The following is a 25,239-nucleotide window of genomic DNA, read 5'->3' on the forward strand; positions in this document are numbered from 1 at the left end:
ACTTAACATTTTGGGTAATTTTAAAAGTACTTTAACCTCTGTCCCACAAATTGTATCTATTCAAATCAATAAAATACCTCATATCCGCCTCAGAATAGCTGCAATGTGTCTTAAATGCTCGTCCACTAAATGCGAGTTCAAACACAACACTTTGCCAATTCTGGTCATAATATACAGTTGTATTGAGGGCCAAGAATCAAAAAGGCACAATTAAATCATATTCTGGTAATTATAGGGAGACAATAGTTTATATTTTTAACATAAAGCTAAAAAAAAAAAAGGTTTATTACTAAAAGATCTATTTTCCTGCGTTGTTGTAGTTCTGTCATTTTACAAACACTCTTTTTGCACTGAAAATTCCAATACTAACAGGTAGTACTTTTTTTTTTTTTTTTTTCCAAAGTATTTTTTATTAAGCATTCAATTAGAAAAACAATTTTGAAACATCACAATTCTTTTCTCTTTTTTCCCCTATAACATCCAAACCCCAGAACAAACCCACCCTGTTGCACCATAAAAAAAAATATATATACAAAGAACATACATATGATACTACCTACTAAAGCAGTAGTGCCATTACTCCTGTAAGATGAGTGAGGGATCAATATCTCTAATCTTACTCAAAACAGGTTGCCAAGTACTGAAAAACTTATTGGTGCAGCCTCTTATAGAAAACAGGTAGTACTTTTTATATCAAATGGCCTAAATGGTTGTAATAAGCTTTCATCAGATAAGTCAAAGTGCGTAAAAGGGTCAGGGTTAGGCTTGCACTCTTTTAATTCTCAGTCTGTCATGATATTGAGAAAACCAAATCCCCATGGTAACTTTGTCCTCCCCTAAATGAAATAAATGCACTTTATAACTTAATGGCACCACAAACAAGTCTGTGTATCTGTGTGTTTTATCTCACCCCGCCAGCACGTTTATGATGACAGTGCAGCCCACCAGGAACGGAGCCAGGGGAGTTTTGGTTTTGCCGTTGACAGCTACTAACAGCACCACCATAGTGATCAAGCACGTCATGGACACCTCCCCAAAGAGGGCGCTGTAGACCTGGCTGTCCGACCTCAGGATGTCAAAGGCTGCTCCTGTGGCATTCATATAGCGGTCGGCTGGGGTCATCACCTGTAATAATTAACATAGTAGAGTATATTTTTCATCAGCACACATGATAACATTCTGTCATATGAATCATCAAATAAGTATAGTTCTGTCTGTAATTTTTATCAATATTGTAAATATTACTGGGCACACGCAATAAATCACTGCACAATTCATTCACTCTGGCTCACACTGATGAAAATGGGAGCAGTCAAATTGAATGAAATAAATTAAATCTAAAAATGCATGTAATTTTCATCTAACAAATGAAACAAATTGAAATGTAGCTTCTGTAGGAGCCATTAATATATAGTGCAATATGTAAACAAGAGGAGCAAATAATAAAACAAAGATTACATTTATACTATATATAAACAATATAAAACCAAATAAAAGAAATCACATATAAATATTTATGAATATATATAGTAATCAGGAGCAATGTCACCATATAGACACCACTATATACTTCAAATATTATGTCATAGTAACAATATCTAAACACACACAAAATCTGGATCTGATTGGTTTTCTTTAGCAACAAAATTTCCATTCTGCCGCAATAGTAAAAATATAATTTCAGGGTAATTTCAGGCTAAGGGTTTTATTTCAGGCTAAGGGTTGCAGAAAGCTTTGTCCAACCTTTCAAATGACATGTCTAAATATGTAGTATACACTCCGATTACTGACCTTTGCCATCCCTGCCCCCATCACACCTCCAATCAGCTGGCTCACCAGGTACGGCCCCACCATACTCAGCTCCATGCCCCCACACATGTAGATGGCAATAGTGAACGGGGGATTGAAATGGGATCCACTGACAGGGAGATTAGGAATTAAACCCAGTCGACATTAAACAATTTACATATACTTAAAATCTCTTACCTGATTTTATCCATGATCGCTACCAACACCGCCACTGCCAACCCATGCACCAAAGCAGGCTGCAGTCTCCCAGCGGCCGGGACATTCTCAATAACAGAAACACAACCAATAAAAACAAAAAACATAGTCCCTATCAACTCCGCTAAACAGGGCTGGAACACACTTTCATATTTATTTTTGGGTTTAGGAACTGCCTTTTTCCTCTTCTCCATCAACTCCTCTCCTTCCATTTCCATTTTTTCTACTCCCATGTTGCTCCTGACTCGTGTTTTGCCCAGGGAATGCGAGTGGACCTATGATTACTTATAACTATCCCGAGCAAGCCTACTGGAATTGCGTAAAAGGGGTAATAAAGATCATAGGTGGTAGACGACTAACTTGTCTCGAAACCTGAGATAAAACAGTCTTTGTAGTGGTCTACTGGAGGACCTAAGTCAAGGTTGGGAAGTCACCAAGTTTACATCAACACTGTAAGAAATTAAGAAACGTTTTAGGTTCCGTTACGTTTGTTGTTATGGGATTGTTCTGCTAAGGTATACAGCGATAAAGGGCACTAACATATAAAGATAAGACATGGGTAGTTGGCATCCATGCTGACTTTACATTCCATAGTGCAATCTGCATACCAACGCATTATTAATACAGATTTGCTATCATAATTATGCCAATTATACATTATACTACATTGAACAAGGTATAGTTAGGTGAGAATCAGAGGTAAAAGTTAAAACAGTTCATATATAATCCCTGAAATAAAAATAAAAAAGCATCATCATCTAAAAAACAATGAAAAAATGAATGCAACGTTTTTGTTTGAATGTTTTAATATTACAAATCTAACTAAATTAATATTTGTCACCTACTATTTGGGTCCTATTCAATACATTTGTTCTGTATAAAGTAATAACAGCTTAAAAACGATTCCGTAGGACCACAGAGGATTAAACAGATGAATAACTAAATAGTAGGTTATAGTAAAATGTCCATGAGCACATATACATTTCACATAATGCATGAGTTCAGAATTCAAATTGCAATTCAGTCATACGTTTGAAGGACAATTCCATTAAAAAAAAATAAATAAATAATAAAAAAAAAAATCTAAAAGCAAGGATGGAGGATTTTGTTGCTATGGGAAATTATACTCATGACAAAAAATAAAAAGTAAATGTCTAAAAATCTTTACATACTCAAATAACCACATGTATCCAGCTTAAGCGTACATCAGATCTGGCAGGTGAGCGCTGTTGTTAATTGAGGGCAGAGGTTTATGGCTCTAATCTAGTTTATTGTAGATTTTAGTACCCTTGTCCTTGCAGCATCTTTAAAGTAATATAATGATCAAACTGTTCTTTGGGACTTTGGTATTCTTCATGCAAACACAAAGTTAGTACAAGTTTTTTTTTTTATTGTATTATGGAACTACGGAACATAAACATTCATTAGGAGTGGCACCTTTAAAGTTTTATGAGAAGATATTATAGATCCCTTAAAAGTATGTAAATAAATACGTTCCAAATTCCAGGATAGAGTCTAGTCTTGGCAAAAGTGAAGTGGAGTTTATGTGATTTCAATGGAAAATTTGGGATTCACCTCAGAAAATCATGCAATGGTTTAATGTATGGTTATTAGATGGCTTTTATTATACTTCATCATCTTAATAAAAGGTAAATTCTATTATTTTTTTTAGGTTTGACTGTACAATAATGTCCACAAATGTCCATATAATCATTTGTTTATTGTATCTAAAGTTTTATAATATCCTTCACCAATCATCACAAGATATATTTTTTTGTAAAGCTGAAAAAATATTTTAAGAAAGTAGTATTTTACAGTCCTTTTTCCACTTGAAATTCTAAACGATAGCTTATTCATGTTAGTAAATTTACATCAAAAGGAACCACACACACATTCACACACACGGACAAGTACATGTATTAAGGTCTACTTCATTTTCTCTCCATTCTACAATTTTTAACACTCTGACGGTAAAGCATTTTAAAGGGTTGATTAGGCCCAAGATGCAGTATTGCAGTTCTCAAAAGTACATCTGTGAATACATCTTTATACATACAATATATAAAACAACATGCCTCTTCACCGCTTCACTTCCTCAGAATAAGACGAGTTTTCTGGTCCCCGAGAAATAACCTGAAAGAGACGTACACTACTGTTAATGGAAACTGTATCCAAGTAGAAGTACTGTTACGTGCCCAAAAATGTACTTAATTAAAAGTATAAAGCATGAAAAATATGACTTAAAGTACTAGTCATTAGTTATGCTGTTTTAAATGGCAATTCACATATTCTCTGAGACATTTTGAGGACTTTTCACCATGCAAAAGATATAATTTTTAGTTTTTAAATGTTTATCGCTATGGCAAAGGTCCTCATTTTTCACCATTCTGAAACCCCCTGGGACAGGAATGAGTAGCAGCTATAAAGCAATAAACTGTGACCCCTATGATTGTAAATATATAATTACAATCTTCTGGCTAGAATTATGCACCATTACAAATTTAAAAGTCTACAAAAATCTACTCAATTACCATAACTTGACTATTTACATTTACCAGTAGTTACTTTCCACCTCTGCCTTTGGCCACTAATTATCGCAGCAGTCACAAATCTTGTTTTTTTATGACTTCAAAAAGATCAAACGCGCGCACACTGATATCGGTATCTGCACATTGTAAGACTTGACCATTTTGGCCTTTGACACTGGCTCTACATAAACCCCAGACTCACAGTCAAGGTTATGACAGAACGTTTCAAAGTCTGTTTTTAAATCTGTCATAATCACTTTTTTACACCAGTAATATGATGTTAGATTATAACCATTTTCTATATCATAATCCTCATAAAAATCTAGCTGTTGATTCATAGTTTCATACATGATCATTAGATGCTTCTCTATTTGGAAGAGAGCAGTCATTGTTTTAGCACCTGCAGAAGTATTTGACTTTTACTTACATATATGGGGAATATCAAAAACTGGTGGTATAAAACCAAATGTGTACTGAATAAGAAGTGCCTGCATATATTACTTTCATCACTTGTGCTTCCGTATTTATTTTACTGTTTGGAAATTTGGGGAAATGCTGTAAAACATATGTAGATCCTATAATTAAACTACAGAAAAGGGCAATAAGAAGAATTAATAAAGCAGGATTCTGTGATATGACTAATGAACCATTTATAAAATCAAATATTAAAATTTACTGACATAGTTAAGTTAAAAATTTTGACAATTCTGTTTTGTGTTGTGAGCAAGGATAATCAAGTAGGAATATAGTCCTTCTTTAAATTAAGAAATAGTCGTTATAACTTAAGAAGTTTGCTTCGGTTTGAATCTAATAAAATAAGAACTAATATGAGGCAAAGAAGTGTGTCTGTTTTAGGAATGGTTCATTCGAAAGGAAGACTTTCGAATGAGCTCAATGATGAATTTAAGTTAATTAAAAAAACAAATAATCAAAACATTGATTTAAGTAAATAAATGTTGTTATGTTACTGTATTCTGGACTTATGTGTTGGTCAGGATGAGCTCACATAAACACACAGCTTCAGCCCAATCCTTTTTTGGTTGTAATTAATGAAGAAAATGTTTTGTTTTGTCTTAAAAAAAAAAAAAGTAAACAACCAAAATAAAATTCATTCATATTTAAACTGTAAAACGCGATATGCATGCGATTGTCATGAATAACCTTTAACATTCCCGATTACTGAAACTAGAGCTGTGAGATGTAAAAAAAAATAATAACTTATTTTTTGGTCATATCGATGAATTTAGATTTTTACTTTGTTTTATTTATTTTTCAGTATTTCAACATTCATACTGGGCAATCTTGCCTAAGGACACAATAACACTTTCCACTAGAGCCACTGCTGCTCCACTGTGGCGCCTGGTATTCCCAGTGGTCTCTCATCCAAGTACTAACTAAACGCGGCAGTGCTTACCCTCTGAGGTCAGGTGAGTTTGGCTACTGACAAACAGGCGTGGCCACAAATAATATAATAATAAGTTTGATCCGTCTGCACAAGTAAACTTTCCACATCTGTGCCTTTAAAGCGCATACTGCATACAGATTTTCTAATTATGGCTTGATTTGGTGGGATAGTACAACAGGTAAATATTTATCATAGTTTTACATCAGTTAAGAGGCAGTTTATGGTGAAAAAAGTTGAGAAGAAAAGTACAAAAAAATACAGGAAGTAATGGTGAGTTCTAAAACAAAAAATCTCTACATATGTCAAAGGTGTTGTCTTTTACTTTAACCAGTCTAAATGTAACTATTATGCAATTTAGACACGTTTTGGTGGCCCTTAGTTATGGAAATTCCTCTATGTACGTCTCATCTGCTGCCGATGTCCAATCAGGAAGTCAAATTATAAACTTCACCAAAAAATAAAAACAAATGAAAAGAACAGGAAACATCTTAAACGCAGTCACGTTAACTGTGTTTTAGTAAAATGAGTAGTCTAACCTATGCACTTTAATGTACACACCTGACGTAGATGACGGTGCTCAGAGCTCCAGCCACAGGTCCCACCCAGTAGATCCAGTGGTGGCTCCATTGGTTAGCCACGACTGCAGGTCCGAACGCCCGGGCTGGGTTCATGCAGGCTCCGGACAGCCCCCCTCTGCCACAGCACATGTTGACACAGTGGATCATTACACCAGCCACTTTCCAAACAGTTATAACTAGACTCGCTAAATTAGCTGAGATAAGGCCCATGCTGTGTAAATACATATAGTCACAGTTTATGCAATACTTAACTTAGCGAATATATAAGAGGACTTGCAGAATATTTGTACCTGAACGGATCTAAACGTCTCCTATTCAAGGTGCGCTATGGAACTTTTCTGGTGGGGAAGTTTGCTACCTGTTTGTCTCCACAGAGATGTTATTACGGTACTTTACTTGTCATGTTTCACAGTATAGCAATAAATTAATTACAGGTGTCCATATATACCTGGGAAAAAAATGCATTCCTAAACATGCCATTCAACTTTGAAACTCTGTATTTAGGTAGGGGCTGTTTTTTGGAACGAAGAAGTGATAAAAAGCGGTTGCAACCCTCTCCTGGCAGTGAGTATAAAGAACATCACTAAAAAAAAAAAAGGGCTAAATCATCCTCTGCTTTCAGTGGACGGCTGGACTGATGTAGTATCTGAAATATTTAGGATGGAAACGCTAACTTACACAATAAACATCCACAGGAACACATTTTATAGTATTTGGAACAAGTGGATCAAGTATATCACCCCAACTAGAAGTGATTTTTCTCTATTTCAGGTGAAGAACTATTATTTTACTGTACAATGCAAAGACTGTTCGATTGCATTTTGTTTTTTTTGTACTCTCCTTGTAAATAGTTTTGTATTTCCTTTTTATTCTTTTAATTTACCAAAATGCGATGGGACCAAAGATCATGGCAGGTCCACGAAAAGCACCTTTAAGGGACTTTGAATAATAATGCTTGTTTTATACTATATTTGAAATGGAAGAAATGTGTCTGCACAATAAAAATGTAATGGAAAAAAAAGAGAAAAAAGATGCATTCTTACTATGAGCAAGCTTGCCTCTCTATAGATCTGACATGTAACTTGTAACACTGCCTGCTTCACTGTATGCCATTTAATTTCTTCCAATCTATTCAATTACAGATGTTTTTAGTGCTCAAAACATACAGTGAGCGAAGTTGCTTTTCCATAGATCTGACCGGTAACTCGGCCTTGGTGACAGAGCCTCTACATAAAAAGTTTCAGAGTGCACCTTTAAAGTCCTCCCTTAGGTCTTACCCTGCTAATATGTTGGCGGTGACCGTGAGTCCGATGCCGAAGGGGGCCAGCTGAGAGCTAGTCTTCCCATTCACCGCTGCCATGGTAACCGTCGTGGTGAGAAACATTGTCATTACAAGTTCGGCCAACGTGATTTTACCGAGGTCATTAGATATGGCTTCTGGAGTGAAGGCGCCCCCGACACCAGTCTGGTACACCAGCGGAGGGAACATGACCTGCAAGGAGAAAAACAATAACTGTCAAAGAAGTGCTTTTTAAGGTGCATTATGTAACTTTTCTAACTGAGAGTCCATCTGCTTGTTTCCATGGAGGTGTTATTCACCTATATCGATCATTAGGTGGTGGTTATTTGGTTATATAAACGCAAGACAAATAGTGTTTTAACGTCATACTCTGTGACAACAAAGCAAAGAAATAACGTGGAGACACCCCGCATCGGAAAAGTTACACAGTGCACCTTTAGATCAGTGAAGCTTTTACCTACTTTAACCAAGCCAGCCCCCGCCATGCCTCCCAACATCTGAGCCAAAATGTACGGCACCACAAGAGCTAGAGACATCCCCCCACAAAGGTACACGCACAGGGTCACCGCGGGGTTGAAGTGTCCTCCGCTGAAAAACAAAACGTTATAAACAACAAGTAATAGTGACAAGACTCAAAATTCACGCAAAACCTATTTTTATCATTTAGTTACACAGATCTAAACGTATATGTGCTAATTTGTTTGTTCTTGCGTTGTAATTCATTCTGTAGCCACCCTGAATTGCGAATAATCAATGTTCTTTATAAAAACGATCATTACTATTATAATTTCTCAACTGAACTTTAAAACCGCACAATTTCACAACACTATACAACACTGTCAATATTTAGAACTGTTTCATAATGACATTGTTTCGTAATCAGCTTGAACTGGATTTATTCAGCTGTAAAATGTACGCACCAAATAAATAGAACATAAAAATAAATGTGTGTTTTGTATTTATATAGTATGACTTATTCATTGAAAGTTACATAATGTACAATTAGCTTTTTTTTCCCTCACTGCTAGCCAATAGTTGGAGCGAGCCTAGAACCCCTCCTCTTCAAGCAATCGTTAAACTGATTAAGACTTTTATTATCTTTTCTTCGTCTATATTACATTACACGTCTAGTTTGTGTTTCTTTTATTTGTTTATTTTAATTAATTGAACTGGTTTATTAATATTTACTTTGGCTGATGTTTGACATGCACACGTTTGTTGAGCAATATACTGATTGAGCCATCCGTGATTATATGAGCGAGTATACAAATCATAAAAGATGTTTTGTTTTCAAATTATTACATGAAAACAATATATAATGTTGTATTATTAGTTTCCCCCGACTGTTAAACATATTATAACGTATCAAACCTTTATCTTATCGTTCCATGTTCAATTAGACATGCGTACCTGATCTGTCCAAAGAGCATGATGACGACCGAAAGCGCCAATCCATGTGCCACGGCCGGTTGAATCGCTCCGGGCGCGGTATTCCCCACGACGCACGCACACCCCACAAAAATGAACAAAGTCGAACCCAAAAACTCGGCCAAACAGGGCTGCACGTACTGCTCGTAGATGCGTTTGCGCCCGTCACCTCTGCTCCTGGAACTGTCGGCTTCTCCTGTCACCTGTCCCATCTCGGATCCACAGATGGTGAATACCTCCGGCTCAGATTTGGGCATCGTGGCTGGGTGATGCTGGCGATGCGTTCGGTCGCCTATAAAGGGCTTTCACAGGAAGATAGAAGCAAACGAACATACGCAAATCCTCATGTTTTTTGGCCCCACCTTCCTGTAATTGTTTATATTCTCGAAGACTGGGGGTAACAGGTCAGAGCAGACCATAAAGTGATTGTTAAAGTGTTGGAGAACATGCGTAGATTAGATTAGGACCCATGTTGTCTGATTATTGAACTGTAAAAATACTAATCTGATCTCAACTTGTATAATCCAGTTTTATGAGTTAGATTACCTTTATTTTCTATTTATAGACATTTAAATTAAAAAAATCTTGATCTTAATCTTTGTATGGATTGCAATAGATTTGTGTATATTTCATCGATACCTCTCCCGTGCTGTCAACATTCCTTTGATGAGAACGCTAACAGGAGGAACTGCTCCGTCTAAATCTGAACTTTGTTTTTGCACAATATGACTCTTAAAAAATTGCTCAAATTGATTACAAGTTCCTGAAAATGTGCTGTTTAAATCAATTTTGTATTTTTTTCTAGAGTTTTCAGACCATCTAAACACGGTGTAAGCTGTTTTCTAATGTGTGCATTGTGTCGCCATCGTATGTGGAACTATCCTCATAGTCCCCTCCTCCATCCTCACACACACAAGTATCGATAGCTGCAAGTTAATCTCACCTGTCACCGTGTAACTTCCCTTTTCTGACCTCAGTTGCGTCCTGGAGCAGATAACCAAAGTAATGTTCAGTATATAATGGAGAAGAAAACAGAAGAGATTCTACAGACGTCATTGTTTTAAGTCTGTTGTATTGAAATATTTCAATACAAAAAAATGGCCTATAGTTTTCTTTGACTGTGTTTTCTCCTGATTATTCTTTGACTGGTTTGTTACAGGGCACCATATACTGTGATTTGGTGCCCTGTAACAAATCAATCCCAGAATTACACCAGATGCCTTCCCTGAGCGAGATTTGAAGCTACTCATTTTATTTTTATTGGCACATAATTTATATAACAGGCTTGTATATGAACAAGTTTCGCAGGTAGACTTTTAACTACTGAAACAACTTTCTTTCCAAAAATGATCTTTTGCTGTTCACACAGTTGCAGACAAATGGCAAATCAAACGTAACATTTTAAATAACGATCATCCTTGTATTGGTTGTACATTTACAGATGAAATATCAGAAGGTTGGAAATGTTTTATAAATGATTGACTCTGCACATGGCACCACACTGCCAGTCTAAAACTCCTAATTACTCTGTCCTGTGTTATCTCAAACCTGATGGAAAGCGGTGAAGGACACTCATGAAGCACATTGTGTCAAAGGACTGATTTACACTTTGAGAGAAGGTCCATGATGATGCCCTGTGGGGTCATCACACACTTCCTCTTTTTCATGATTCCTTTTCGTTTCTCTGTTGATGTTGGCGAGTACAGATGTGAAAGTCGTAACCCCGCCTTCTTCAAAATGCCAAGTGCACCAACCCTGAGGAAACACAACATAACCTGTTGTGGTAAAGGAAACACGGACATGGGTGGACTGCTACACAAATGAACAATTTAACAGTTATAATACTGAATAAATACAAGAAATGACCCTGTTATTGTATGGGACACCCCTTATGGAATTTGGAACAACCATTTGGACTTACTAGCCCTTCCATGTTGTCAGAGCTGGGAATGTGAGTGAACAAAGGTGTGATTACCGAGGTTAAGTTTGTCCTTTGTGGCCCAACAAATGCTGTAGTGCTGAAGCAGTTGCTGCAGTAGCTCCTTCTCATCAAGGAATTCCAGTCGTTCAATTCTATGTATAAATAAATATTACATTAATTCCTATTTAACAGAGAATGGATCAAGCATAATATTAGAAGTAAACAAATTATCTCTCCATTATTTCACCAGTTAGTGGGTATGATATGTAACTTAAGCCAGCTAAATGAATATGAGAAAATCACAACATGAGGGTTAAAGGACAGTGTGTGAGCATCTCAAAGGTGCACTGCGTAACTTTAGTGGTGATCTGCTGTCTCCAGGGAGATATTGCTTCAACTGAAATGTATTAAACATATTCATCTAGCCATTAATTCATCAAGGGTGTTTTTTTTGCTCAGAAAACCTTTGGAAAAATATACTTTCTAACTAAGAATGGGTCACCTCTTGGCAGATCTGACCTGTAATCTGGCATGAAGTTTAACACCATACAGCGAGGAGACATTCCAGGAAAGCAATAACAGAGACAAGCAGGCAGACCCTCAACAAGAAAAGTTACATAATGCACCTTTATATACTGTTCTGTTGACGAAAGTGATGTACATGAGGGGTGTGCTGGTAGAATGAGTGTATTATAAATAACAAAGGAGGGACTGATGTAGGGCCAGAGCTTGGTTTCATCCATACCTCTCCACGTCTTCTTGGGGGAGCATACCGTACACCGTCATCATGTCCAGGGCATCCGCATGCTCCCAGCCGGCCTTCAGAAACCTCTCCTTCTACAAACATTACACAAACAAGAACATCCAAACCAATGAGGTATAAATAAAAAGAAGAGAGATTATAGATATTGTTGCTGTGGTTATTGCGGCAGACATGTTGTGATTGCAAAAAAGCTAAACTCATATAAAAAATTGTGGGAATACCGATTAAAGGACTTGATTTTATTGACAACAGTCATTTTTAAGCCCCAGTAATACAGGAAACTCTAGCTGTGTCAGGACTTGTCTTCACTGAATTATGAAAATGAATATTCACCATCATAATATAATAGTCTATAGCATGTTTTGCATCAACACTGTATTTTTCTTCACAAGGACATTAGATAAAGCACATATAGAAAAAAGTAAAAAAATAAATAAAACAAAGTCTACTCAAAGAAAATTGCAATAAACAGTGCTCTCTCCATCAGTCCTTGAGTAGACTTTTACAGAACAGCAGGAAATTGATGTTTGTTGCTCTGCCATGTCGATGATTTCTTTAACATTATTATTCACTACCAGACAAAAGTTTAGACACACCTTCTTTTCAGTGTTTTTTTATTTTATTTTACTACTTTTTACATTTTATATACATGCTGAAGACATCAAATATATGATGCAAGATGTATGGAATTATGTAGCAAATAAAAAAGTTAAAGAACTCAACTAAATATTTTATATTTTATACTCAAATGCTCAAGTAGCCTCCCTTTGCTTTGCTGAAAGCTCTACAAACCCTTGGCCTACTCTCAATGAGCTTCATGATGATGTCTCCTGAAATGGTTTTCACTTCACAGGTGTGCTTTTTCAGGTTCAAAGGTACAAAGCAGTGATAAAAGCAAAGGCTGGGAATAAAAAAAAAAAAAAATCTAAAATCTAAAACAAGTTTTGAGTCATTTTTGTTTAGTATATCCATATGTGTTCATTCATAGTTTTAATGCATTCAGTGAGAATCTACAATGCAAATAATTATGGAAATCAAGAAGAACAATAAATTAAAAAGTGTGTCCAAACTTTTGACTGGTATTGTACCTCATTGATCTGAACATAAAAGAAAAAAATAGAACAATGTTACCTGACTGTCCAGAGACTGACAGACCTGCACTCCAGCCAGAGTGCAGTGACGATGCTGCAGGTTCTCTATCATCACCTGACCAAAGCGATCGCTCATGTTCACCTGCAGACACACAACACAATCAGCTAAAACTATTAAAAACCCCAAACTGTTGTCCAAACTGAAATGACTTACCTGTTCATAGCTGATGAACATAGCTGTGTGAAACATCTCTGAGGCCCAGCGAACAAGATTTGAAGAGTGCGTGGGGGACATGTACACTAGGACACACTCCGACACAAACACTGTAGGTAATCTGCAGGGGAATATCAAATAGAAGATTAATTGACGGTTAAATTATACTAGGGTTATCAAAAGTATCACAAATCAGATAGTAATTGGTGTTCAAACTAATTTCGAAACTCATTTGAGCAGGTATCAATAAATCATAAAGTAAAATCAACAGGATACAATTTTTGCTTCCTGAACAGCTTTATTAAGATTTTGAGCTTCATCAGAACAAATACAAGGCCTCATGCTAAGAAATTAAATTGACATTCTATTACTATTCTATTACTTTATCTTCATTGTCACATTGTCATTGAGTATTAAGTAAATACCATAGTATCAATATCAAGTTTGAAAATGTAGTATCGTGACAACACTACATTAGAAAAAAGAAAACATCACAAATATACAGTCATTTCCAGCACTTACTCTGGATTAAGTTGAAATTTCTTCATCTTTTCATCCAAACTGGAGATGTCCCTGAGGTCTGCTCCAATGAGGCAGTAGCGGTCAGAGTCAAGGCTGTTAGCGTCTGAGAAAAACAAAGATATAATGAAAATAAAAAAATCTACCTTACACAAATTATGAGAAAATATATGGATATATGTTTGGAGTTACCTAATAGTAAGGAGTCTGTTGAGTGAGTTTCAATGAGCAGTTTAGATAGTGGAGGTTTTGTCCTGTTCATACAAAGATTTAAGTTTGAATTATATCAGTAAACAGTAATTGAAAGGTTTGCACACCGGTAATTTTATAAAACTCATACAATCTAATTTTTAAAAAATTTATAAAATGTGAAGTATAAGACTCCCAATTTAAATACATAGTCTTACATCCTAATAATAAAAAGCTGTCTCCCTCTACTGGTGAACAAAGCGCATGACAACTGAATTAAAACCACAAAATTTGACTTTTTTTCTGCAAATAAGCAGTGGCTGTTTTTAATTAGCACCATATGTGGAACACAAAAGGGTTGACTTACTTTATATTGTGAATTTTTCTGGCCACAACTGTTGGAAAATCAACTTCAAAGTACTTCCTCGGCAAGAGGTTCTCTTCCTGTGAGATGCATGTTGAGTTTATGTGACTCTGCTTCCATTTTGTAAAAGCATCCAAAGTAGTAATGTAAGCAGTGACTAAAAGATAGGGTCTACCTTTAGTCTCCAGAAAGTGGTGTCCAGTCCTGCACCAACATTGATAACTTGACAGTCACATTCAGTTTTCCGAATGAAAGCATCAAGAAGATGGTTGACTCCTTTAACACGAGCATAGTAACCTGTGAGGGGGATATAAGGAATATTAAAATGCTGCATAAATCACATCTCAATCACTTAAAAGGAGGTGGGGGCTGACATTATTTACTGTAGTTAGTATACTATCAAAATTATACTCGTATTTTGATTATAAGGAACAGGCATAAACTCATAAACTCGGACATTTGATTGTAAAGTGAGAATTCATACAATCAAATATCGTTCGACTCTTTTAATTAGGGCCATGTGGTCTAATACTAGTTCTGATATAGATCACAATGTGCATAGTTTTAGAATGATACTGATACAAGTTCAGTATCGATAAACATCTATGAATCAATCCTTTGATTGAATTGAAAACCCAATATTTTAATCATAACTCACCTCTGTTTATCTCTGGGGCTTTACGTTCTCCTACAGATCTTGCAAAATATTGGATATAAAGGTCCTTCCAATATCCCTTACTGGTTGCAAACCTGTTGCGATCAAAGAATATATATATGAAAAATAAGTATTGTCATACAGCATTATAGGTGTATTACAGCTGCACTGGACATTACACTGTAAATGCAAACAACTAAAATGTACACTATGAGAATAATCTAATGTTTTAAAGTAGAATAATGGGCTACTTTCCTCAAGTGGCATACGTAATTGTAACTAGTGTACCATAGCTATAAATGAATTTAAGATTATTATGGCATTGTTACCGTTTGCTTAAAGTAGCATCGTCACATGTGGCCCTGACCGCTTCGTCCGCAGTGTCAGAGTCCGTAAACGCTTGTCGTGAGGCCATTTAATATTTCTGATCTTGTACACAGAACATTAGAAAGTGTTGTATGATCCAGTCCACCTGCCTTACTCCAGGGAGCTGCGCATGCTAACTGCTAGCCTCATTTTGACAGGTGAGCTGGTCATAAAACAGAAAAGCCTTATCTATCTGGCAATGTGGCTAATCACCTTTCCAAAACAACCAGGAAGAAATTAGCAAATATCAAGCAGCGGTTTTGAAAAAGCATGCAACCCTTTGTATTCTAATAATAACTTGCTCACTACCAAAAATGTATGAAATGTTTAGAGCGTGAGGAGCTTACTCTTCCGGGTCAGGACTTTCACATTAAAATATGTGTACGTCAATTTTATTTGAAACCTTAAAACACTCGTATTTTTTTAAATAAATGAAACTCGTAATTGTATGGCCGAATTCAGCAATCCATAAAAAGGCGTTTAGTAACTCCAAATGTGTGGCACTGTGAGGCATGGGTCAAACGAGGGTCAAACTACAAACTTCTTCCGGTTTATTGGCAGTTTTTTTTTTTCCTGTATTTATTCCATGGATCAATTACATTTATTCAATATCTGCGTTTCTGAGCCACCTTTAAGGCTACTGTAATGACCCCTTTGTGACTTTGTGCCGGAATATTGTGATCAGTGCAATAACAGTCGGTGTCCAGAAGACGGCGCTGCTGCAGTGCTCTGCTCTCCTCTGCTCATTTCTCTCTCCCACTCTCTGTCCCAGAGACTGAGGTGATGCTTTGGCCTCTGCTCCTCTCTGCTTCTCTCTGCTTCTCTCTGCTTCTCTCTCTCTCTCTCTCTCTCTCTCTCTCTCTCTCTCTCTCTCTGAGCTCCTCCCCCTCCCCCCTCTCTCTCTCTCTCTCTCTCTCTCTCTCTCTCTCTGTCCCAGAGGCAGAGGGGCTGCTGTGGCCTCCTCTCTGCTTGTCTCTCTCTCTCTCTCTCTCTCTGCTCCTCCCCCTCTCCTCTCTCTCTCTCTCTCTCTCTCTCTGTCCCAGAGGCAGAGGTGCTGCTGTGGCCTCCTCTCTGCTTCTCTCTCTCTCTCTCTGCTCCTCCCCCTCTCCTCTCTCTCTCTCTCTGTCCCAGAGGCAGAGGTGCTGCTGTGGCCTCCTCTCTGCTTGTCTCTCTCTCTCTCTCTGCTCCTCCCCCTCTCCTCTCTCTCTCTCTCTGTCCCAGAGGCAGAGGTGCTGCTGTGGCCTCCTCTCTGCTTCTCTCTCTCTCTCTGCTCCTCCCCCTCTCCTCTCTCTCTCTCTGTCCCAGAGGCAGAGGTGCTGCTGTGGCCTCCTCTCTGCTTGTCTCTCTCTCTCTCTCTGCTCCTCCCCCTCCTCTCTCTCTCTCTCTCTGTCCCAGAGGCAGAGGTGCTGCTGTGGCCTCCTCTCTGCTTGTCTCTCTCTCTCTCTCTGCTCCCCCCCCTCTCCTCTCTCTCTCTCTGTCCCAGAGGCAGAGGTGCTGCTGTGGCCTCCTCTCTGCTTGTCTCTCTCTCTCTCTCTCTGCTCCTCCCCCTCCTCTCTCTCTCTCTGTCCCAGAGGCAGAGGTGCTGCTGTGGCCTCCTCTCTGCTTCTCTCTCTCTCTGCTCCTCCCCCTCTCCTCTCTCTCTCTCTGTCCCAGAGGCAGAGGTGCTGCTGTGGCCTCCTCTCTGCTTCTCTCTCTCTCTGCTCCTCCCCCTCCTCTCTCTCTCTCTGTCCCAGAGGCAGAGGTGCTGCTGTGGCCTCCTCTCTGCTTCTCTCTCTCTCTCTGCTCCTCCCCCTCTCCCCTCTCTCTCTCTGTCCCAGAGGCAGAGGTGCTGCTGTGGCCTCCTCTCTGCTTCTCTCTCTCTCTCTGCTCCTCCCCCTCTCCTCTCTCTCTCTCTGTCCCAGAGGCAGAGGTGCTGCTGTGGCCTCCTCTCTGCTTCTCTCTCTCTCTCTGCTCCTCCCCCTCTCCTCTCTCTCTCTCTGTCCCAGAGGCAGAGGTGCTGCTGTGGCCTCCTCTCTGCTTGTCTCTCTCTCTCTCTCTCTCTGCTCCTCCCCCTCCTCTCTCTCTCTCTGTCCCAGAGGCAGAGGTGCTGCTGTGGCCTCCTCTCTGCTTCTCTCTCTCTCTCTGCTCCTCCCCCTCTCCTCTCTCTCTCTCTGTCCCAGAGGCAGAGGTGCTGCTGTGGCCTCCTCTCTGCTTCTCTCTCTCTCTCTGCTCCCCCCCCTCTCCTCTCTCTCTCTCTGTCCCAGAGGCAGAGGTGCTGCTGTGGCCTCCTCTCTGCTTCTCTCTCTCTCTCTGCTCCTCCCCCTCTCCTCTCTCTCTCTCTGTCCCAGAGGCAGAGGTGCTGCTGTGGCCTCCTCTCTGCTTCTCTCTCTCTCTCTGCTCCTCCCCCTCCTCTCCTCTCTCTCTCTGTCCCAGAGGCAGAGGTGCTGCTGTGGCCTCTTCTCTGCTTCTCTCTCTCTCTCTGCTCCTCCCCCTCTCCTCTCTCTCTCTGTCCCAGAGGCAGAGGTGCTGCTGTGGCCTCTTCTCTGTTTCTCTCTCTCTCTGCTCCTCCCCCTCTCCTCTCTCTCTCTCTGTCCCAGAGGCAGAGGTGCTGCTGTGGCCTCCTCTCTGCTTCTCTCTCTCTCTCTGCTCCTCCCCCTCCTCTCCTCTCTCTCTCTGTCCCAGAGGCAGAGGTGCTGCTGTGGCCTCTTCTCTGCTTCTCTCTCTCTCTCTGCTCCTCCCCCTCTCCTCTCTCTCTCTGTCCCAGAGGCAGAGGGGCTGCTGTGGCCTCCTCTCTGCTTGTCTCTCTCTCTCTCTCTCTCTCTCTCTCTCTCTCTCTGCTCCTCCCCCTCTCCTCTCTCTCTCTCTGTCCCAGAAGCAGAGGTGCTGCTGTGGCCTCCTCTCTGCTTGTCTCTCTCTCTCTCCGCTCCTCCCCCTCTCCTCTCTCTCTCTCTGTCCCAGAGGCAGAGGTGCTGCTGTGGCCTCTTCTCTGTTTCGCTCCGCTTTGGACACAGGCGGCTGTGGATTAAAGCTCTTCCGTCACATTAGCTCCTCGGCTAACGGATCTGGTGCAGTTATGAGAGCAAGGAGCGGCTGAAAGTTTGTGCTGAGCGCGGATTGTGGGACTTTAATGCGCGGGACACAACTCAGCACGAGCTTCGGAACATGCCGTCGCCCCCAAAGGGAACTTTTCCCTAGAAGCTCCACTTGGGAAAGGCTAGCTCTGCTAGCGAGGCTACAAACTACTTTTAATTGGCTTTAGGCTCCATGGCTGCGGCTCACTTTCGCCAGTCTTAAGCACAGAGGACGCACTTGTGACGGGGACAAACCCCGTGCTCTTCATGACAGACCAAAGGACAGCTTGGAACACAAACTTGGAGAAACTGTGGTGGTGGAAAGGGACCCAACATGAAGAAACAGTTCAATCGGATGAAACAACTCGCCAATCAGACTGTTGGCAGGCAAGTAGTCCAACCTAACTCATGTCTCCTGTAACCCTGCACCACTTTGTTTTCATGAATGAAAATGCTTTAGTACAGCAGACTTGTACACCGGAGTTAACCTAGATCTGTGTGTAAGCAGTGCCATCTGAGCCCATCCAGATGTCCCGTTCAAAGAGTGAATCAGCTATTAAATGACGCACTGAATAGACGCTCTGTGACAGACTGCCTAACCTGCTATGGCCTATCTACATTATTTATATGATACACATACTCATGCAGTGTGGTATTGCGAGTTGCGACTCAGCAGGTTTTATGCGATATGAATATAAGTCTAATGGCACAGTCGTTGCTTCAGACTGGACACTGTGTGTACAGTTTCAGATTGAGTATAAACCATATTGGATGCTGTGTCCACTGAGTCTGCAGCCTTCACTTTCACTTCCAGGATAATTCTGTGGTTGTAAAGATCTCCTCCACTTATGAAACTTTACACTTCCTGATTCAGTCCATATTCTTATCTATAGTAGCCTATGTCCATCTAACATCCAATCTTCTGTCATCCTTTTCTCCCTTTTGAAAAGGATGACTGAAGTCAAATTTAGGAAACAAGACTGTATTGACTCATTCTGTCGTAGCTTGTGACTAGACCATAATGTTGTTAGGTCTAAAACACAATGTGCCTTTGTAAGTGGATATCTGAAGTTGCAGTATCTCCACTCTACTCATGTACACACAGAACTACGTCAGTATGTAGCGGTGTGATCACTACATGGGGTTTGCCTTTCACGCTGAGTGAGATGTTTGCCTGGAAACAAAGCGAGATGAAGGTGATGGAAAAAGTACTGTCCGCCTTTGCTGTATTGTTATCAAACTTGAACTATATCAAGTAACAGCTGTCATCGCTGTAGATTTGAACAAAACAAACATATTGTTCATAAATCAGTATGGATGTGAACTATAGAAGAGCATTTTGCCATTTATATTTTTTAATTTGTACTACTTTGAGATATGGGACAAAGATGTCCTCTAGACTTGCTAAAAATAAGAACAGTTTTAATAGATTTTGCAGATTATGGTGGGCCAGTGGGAAAAAAAAGCATTTACCCCTAAACTATAAGATCTTAACAAGGAATTAAAAGTAGTACAGATATATTGAAAAAGCAGCTCTTGCGTTTTTATTGGCCGCAAAGCAGAAAGTCCCTCTGACGCACTGTTAGCATGCTAGTTATTGTTAGCAGTAGCAACGCCAAACTTTGCTCTAGCCTCTGAAAGTTGTGAAAAGTGCTTATAAACTCATCATGGTGAATAATTAGGATACTAGGTAAACATTGAGAACGTGTGGAATAAGTTTGGACGGCTGCAAACAGTTTAAAATGAACTAATTCTGTTTTACTGCAAAAATTCTTTTTAATCAACATTTATTTCACAGGACAGCTTTATAAACATGTCCATTCAAAGTAAAAACCTAATACAAGAATTCCATGCATTCATTCCTGTATAATTCTGTGGTTCTAAAGATCCTCTCCAATTCTGAATTTTTACACTTACGAATTCAGTACATATACTCATGCATTTCAAAACAAATTTATAGTTTTATTTAGACAGGGATGTGTAAGACCCCCATGAAGATCAATCAATCAATAAAGATGATTCGCAAAGGAAACTTTACATTATCAAATATCTTCAGCATTTGGGATTTACTAATCACTTGCCATTTACATTTTGATTCATTTTGCTGTCCTGCTCTCATTAAAATCATTTGTTGGCCTAGCTTTTAGCACTTAGCATTAGCCAAACGTCGTACCAGTTTTCTGTATATTTTGATTATCGTCTGGCACAGGGAAATGCTAATAAATGTGTATTGTTTTATATTTTTTAGCTACACATTTGGTTCCATTGTGGAGCCTTTCTCTTGCAGCCAAAATTCAAGATGAGGAGAGAACAGGGCATCTGGAATACTCATCGTTTACTTTGTGCCGGTAGCTGCAGTAAATCAGAGCCAGGCAAGCCGGTGATGCAGAAAGCAGACTTGCGTACATGATGTGGTGAACTGTACTGCAGTAGCTTAAAGTATAGCTAGGGGTTAATCACTTTTTCAAACTCATCTGTCAGCAAATGTGTTACAAGGAAAATCCATTTTTCATTTTCCCCTGTTAAGACATGTTTTTTTTCAGAAGTTTAAAGGCCCCAAAGCCGCCCCCTGGGTTCCTCCCATTGTGCGAATGGCAGAACACACTGTCCGGCAATGCAGCACTTTTGGAGGAAATCTCTCCTTCTTCTTTTGCAAACAGGAAGCCGTCCTCCCAGACACATGCCAGCGCTTTCTAGAGACGAGAAAGGAGAGAGTAATTTGAGGGAGAGGTGCAGGAAAAACAACACGTGATTGAGAACGAACCGTGCAATAAGGAATGTCATTGCAGTGTTTGGAGTCTGTTGTGTCTTTGAACTTCTCTTGATTTTGGCAGGAGAGGATGTGATAGCAACAGCAGGTCTGTAGGTGACTGAGGTGACTTAATCCAATCAACATCAGCAGCACAGTGATGACCTCAAAGTCACGCTGCAGGATGAGATCACATGTGTAAAGATGAGGCTAAATGTGTGATCACTTTAGATTGTCTGAAGTAGATATGGTTTACTGGAAGAGCTTAGAGTAACCATGATGATGAAGGAACACTACCATTTCTTTGTGTACTTTACCTCATCAATATAGATGGCAATCATTTCTGTTTTCTCAACTCAGTTATAAAGACTGAATACTAGGGCTGCAGGATTAATCACAATCAAATCGCTTCAATACTTCAAAACAAAGAAATAGCTGCAAAAAACATTACTACACAGCTCTCTTATAGGTATGTGGTAAAAAGGGGCTTGTGGGGAATTTGTAGTAAATTTAAATTACATAATTTGGGGAAAATAATTAATATCAGCCCAAAATGATCGGCATTAGCGGGACTATGCCACTCGGCTGGCCTGGGAATGCTTTGGCGTCCCACCGGAGTAGCTGGAGGAAGTGTCTGGGGTAACGGGAAGTCTGGGGGTCCTTAGTTAGCTGCCTGACAGCTAACTAGCTAACCCGGCCGCAGGTAAGCGGAAAAAGATGAATAGGTGAATGGCAATTGACAAATCGCAAATCTACTATTTTTGAAGTACTATAATTTCCTCCACAAACAACAAAATATTCCAAATATCTTTTATTAGTTTATTAGTTTTCATGTCATATTTAAGTCTTCTTGTCAATTATAGTAGACGTTTAAAATGTGAATTTTAAACAGAATCCCTTATTAAAATAACAAATGCAAATCTAATCACATTCCCAGTGCTTCAGTACAATTAGATAATTGTGAATGCAGTGTAGCAGTAGAAATAGAGGTTGGCAACATATCAAATTATCTATAATAGTGGAATTGCTGTTTTCAAGATATACCAAATTTGAATATTGGGTTTATTGTTTATAATAAAAAAATCTCAGATGCTGCATATGAGCTGATAAAAATGACACACACTAATGTCGTAATCGTCAAATGAGGGAAAAAAGTGTTATTTCTGCATGTTTGTTGGTAATTTTACAGTCCTTCAATGGTCTGATAAATAATCCTTGACAAATGCATTCAAATACATGTTTTACCCCATTTCTCTTTTTGGTTGCCTTGCTAAAATATCTTCTCATTATAATATTTTTTACATTATAACCCACCCCGCATCAGAAGAGAATCTTATTGTCAAAGCCATCCATTATTTGACACGCAAATTTCATTCCTAAACATCTATTGCTCGATCTGGTTTGGCTCTAAAATCTGGTCCGTATCACGCGTTGCAGTATTTCAGAATGTTTTTGTGGACGTCTAAAGCACAGGGTGAGCAGGTTTTATTCATGATCGAACATGATTTTTTTTGCATAGAGTCTGTGCAATTCATTTAATTTGACACTCAGTAACATTTTAATTGCAAACTTCTTTTGTACAGTACATATATCAGATTGTACTGCCAACTACATCAAAGCTCTAGCAGCACTGGCTCAGCAGGTTCCCAGGATAAATCAATCAAACTCAAGTAACTAAAGTGAGATAAGCTGCTTTGAGTGAATATGAGAAAAACCCAGTAAAGCCTCCCTTATTGTCAAATCACTCTCAGGAGTACACGAAGTCGTCCATTGCATTACACAACCCTACTCAACTTTTGTCAGACTCATTACCATAAGCTTATGTGTCTGGTTTGGATATTGTTTTATTCAACAGGTTTTGCAGTGCATTAGTCCCACGGGGGCTCAGAGTTGACCTGGCAGTGGCGGGTGACTGGGCGTTTCCATAGTGAACACAATGAGGTGTGTCAGCTGTCAGCGTTCCTTTGTTTCTCTTCACACGGCAGACCCACACAAACCTTCTAGATCTTTTCTGCAACTTTTTTTTTTTTTGAGCGTTTTAGATACTGGACATGCATGCTTCACATTCACCACATATTCCTGCGTCAGTGTTTTGTTTTTTGTTTTTTATGTGTAAGTTTAGGCTTGTCACAATGATAACCACTGGTGGAAGAAGTACTCAGTTTTGTTACTTAAATAACTTTATACCTCTGTATCTGTACTTGCATTTAAGAAGACTTTTTCATGTCATACTTTCACATTTAATTAAGTAAAAGTGTAAGTAGTGTAAGTGTGTGAGTGAGTGTTTAAATAGAGTAAAAAGGATAAGTATTTTCACGCAGAAGTGTTGTTTGTTAAATTGTTAAATGCAGTGATATTAAAAATGATACATATTTTGGTCAGTTGCAATACAAATTTCTTAATTTTCTTTATGAATTTTGTGTATTTATTTTTGTTTGCTCAAGGCCGAAGCTTGAACTTGAAAACTTTAGTCAATTTACTTAAGTACAGTGCTTTACTACTTGTACTTTGTTATCTTCCACCACTGATAACTACATCGACTAATCGTTCAGTAAGTGATGGATGGAACAATATAATATTTGGGGGTCAGTATTTATCGTGAATACTTTTTTTTTTTTGCTTAGTAGGGATGGGCTGATATGGATGGATATTTGAGCTAATGCCAATGTTTTTCTTGCTGTTGTGGCCGATAACTGATATTTGCCGATGAAAATCTACAGACCAAATTAATGTTAAGTTAAAGTACACAAATTAACTTAAAAATAATACCAAAATGTATTTATCTGGTATATAAATTCATATTTTCACTCATTTTTACTCATTTTAGGTCAAAAAGACAAATCTGAAGCACTGGCACCTGGGCACACAAATTGGGGCAGTGCAGCTAAAATTTCAATATCAGACCAATATGATTTCTTAGTGGGGGACATTTTGTTATTTTTCTGTACTACAATAGTATTTGAGTTGTGGAGGGTTGAATAAATAACTTCAGTGACTCATTATAGATACAAAGTAACTACGAAAGCCATGTGTTTGTTTATTGCAGGTCGTGTTTTTTAATGATATTGTACTTTTTATATTTTTTATTGTGTCAGTGGCTTAAATTAGTTTCAGTATTATAGTTTATCGTCTTTATGTATCACATTTTCTTACGGTGACAGACCTACTTACATAAGAGCTTCTTTAGTGAGCCTGAATGGGCTGACTCACTCATTTATTCTCGCTAGTCTTTCATGTGCAGCAGTATCCATTACCGTTGCGTCTTAAGCTGACAACTGTTGCGAGTGGAGCAGGCCCGGCCCTCCACACAGCTATTGTCTCGTCCATCCACTTTGATAGCAGGTCGCCATGGAAACCTAGGCGTCCGAAGTCTGTGAGAGGAGTCGCACTTTGCCTAATGTGCCTCTAAGGTGGGCTGGGGTCAGATCTGTGTCAGCTGATTACTGCAAAAACAATTGTGGCGTTTGTTGTGAGATGGTCCTCTGTGAGATTGGGACGAGGCATGTGCTGCAAAAAATAAACTGTGAATATTAAACTTGATTCTTGAGTTTTCAGTCGTCCTTATGTTGTTAAATTATCTAACTCAAAGTGAAAAAAAAACAAAAAAAAAAACAACAAATAGTCAACATGAATCCAAGTCGTTTTCATATGGATTTTTTTTTTTTTTTTTTTTTTTTGAGGCGGTGCAATATCCGATATTTGACCTGCTGCTGAGGCCGATAACCGTTATTTGCTGGTGCCGATATTTAGCTTTGAAAAGCCATAGTGAGGCACGCAAATGAATCTTACTTTGCAGTAATGATCACAAGTTAACTTTTCACTTTTGTAAAAATATCAAAATGTATTTATCTGGAATAAACAATAATACAGTAATATAAGACTCTTCTGTTTCGTAAGACGATGTACAGTGCTTTTAAAACTTTAACAGTTATTTTTGGAGAGGGTTATATAAAGGAACGTTACTGTGTGTGATGTGGTTACGTGGTCGCCCCTGCTGTTGTGGCCCCTGTGCAATTATTATTTAAATTTGTTTTGATCGTACAGGGATAGTCCTACTTCTGAGACATACATCTGAGGCTTGCATATGTTATGTATTTTATTTATTTGTATTGAAC

At 38.9% G+C, this 25,239-nt stretch overlaps 4 protein-coding genes across 7 annotated transcripts in view; 1 reads left to right on the forward strand and 3 right to left on the reverse strand.

Moving 5' to 3' along the window:
* aqp8a.2 (aquaporin 8a, tandem duplicate 2) overlaps nucleotides 1–2,265 on the reverse strand; it is a 2,862-nt gene extending 597 nt beyond the window's left edge. The window contains exons 1-3 of the mRNA XM_033985034.2: nucleotides 1,987–2,265; nucleotides 1,792–1,918; nucleotides 911–1,125 (exon numbers count right to left, since the gene is read on the reverse strand). Of these exons, the coding sequence (XP_033840925.1) occupies nucleotides 911–1,125; nucleotides 1,792–1,918; nucleotides 1,987–2,237 (593 nt within the window). The 5' untranslated portion in view covers nucleotides 2,238–2,265. The remainder of the gene's footprint in view (nucleotides 1–910; nucleotides 1,126–1,791; nucleotides 1,919–1,986) is intronic.
* Nucleotides 2,266–3,971: 1,706 nt separating this feature from the next.
* LOC117387403 (aquaporin-8-like) lies at nucleotides 3,972–9,593 on the reverse strand. The gene is made up of 5 exons (XM_033984910.2): nucleotides 9,226–9,593; nucleotides 8,277–8,403; nucleotides 7,793–8,007; nucleotides 6,496–6,630; nucleotides 3,972–4,137 (listed from the first exon to the last, which is right to left on the reverse strand). The coding sequence occupies exons 1-5, from the start codon at nucleotides 9,498–9,500 to the stop codon at nucleotides 4,092–4,094; spliced, it is 798 nt and encodes a 265-aa protein (XP_033840801.1). The 5' UTR covers nucleotides 9,501–9,593; the 3' UTR covers nucleotides 3,972–4,091.
* Nucleotides 9,594–10,289: 696 nt separating this feature from the next.
* On the reverse strand, nucleotides 10,290–15,683 carry lcmt1 (leucine carboxyl methyltransferase 1). The gene is made up of 11 exons (XM_033984703.2): nucleotides 15,289–15,683; nucleotides 14,963–15,054; nucleotides 14,480–14,601; nucleotides 14,308–14,384; nucleotides 13,944–14,005; nucleotides 13,755–13,857; nucleotides 13,233–13,353; nucleotides 13,059–13,160; nucleotides 11,910–12,001; nucleotides 11,219–11,316; nucleotides 10,290–10,998 (listed from the first exon to the last, which is right to left on the reverse strand). Exons 1-11 carry the CDS (start codon nucleotides 15,372–15,374, stop codon nucleotides 10,976–10,978), a joined length of 978 nt encoding a protein of 325 aa, XP_033840594.1. The 5' UTR covers nucleotides 15,375–15,683; the 3' UTR covers nucleotides 10,290–10,975.
* A 2,582-nt stretch (nucleotides 15,684–18,265) lies between these two features.
* Nucleotides 18,266–25,239, forward strand: part of arhgap17a (Rho GTPase activating protein 17a) — a 43,362-nt gene continuing 36,388 nt past the window's right edge. For 3 of the 4 annotated variants that reach the window (XM_033984632.2, XM_033984629.2, XM_033984630.2), the window contains exon 1: nucleotides 18,266–18,762. In XM_033984632.2, coding sequence (XP_033840523.1) covers nucleotides 18,710–18,762 — 53 coding nt within the window. In that variant the 5' untranslated portion in view covers nucleotides 18,266–18,709. The remainder of the gene's footprint in view (nucleotides 18,763–25,239) is intronic. The other variant, XM_033984633.2, reaches the window with a different exon arrangement.

The sequence above is a fragment of the Periophthalmus magnuspinnatus genome, chromosome 19 (genome assembly GCF_009829125.3).
Source record: "Periophthalmus magnuspinnatus isolate fPerMag1 chromosome 19, fPerMag1.2.pri, whole genome shotgun sequence".
NCBI lineage: Eukaryota > Metazoa > Chordata > Actinopteri > Gobiiformes > Gobiidae > Periophthalmus > Periophthalmus magnuspinnatus.

Excerpts from the sequence above, each read along its gene's own strand:
- LOC117387403 (XM_033984910.2), bottom strand. The coding sequence starts at position 9,500 with ATGCCCAAATCTGAGCCGGAGGTATTCACCATCTGTGGATCCGAGATG. Across the intron at positions 6,631-7,792 it reads ACCGCCAACATATTAGCAGG|AGGGGGGCTGTCCGGAGCCT; the intron begins GTAAGACCTAAG and ends GTGCTGTGGCAG. Across the intron at positions 4,138-6,495 it reads AGCACCGTCATCTACGTCAG|GTTATTTCTCGGGGACCAGA; the intron begins GTGTGTACATTA and ends CGTCTCTTTCAG.
- lcmt1 (XM_033984703.2), bottom strand. The coding sequence starts at position 15,374 with ATGGCCTCACGACAAGCGTTTACGGACTCTGACACTGCGGACGAAGCG. Across the intron at positions 15,055-15,288 it reads GATGCTACTTTAAGCAAACG|GTTTGCAACCAGTAAGGGAT; the intron begins GTAACAATGCCA and ends TGATCGCAACAG. Across the intron at positions 13,858-13,943 it reads AACAGACTCCTTACTATTAG|ACGCTAACAGCCTTGACTCT; the intron begins GTAACTCCAAAC and ends TGTTTTTCTCAG.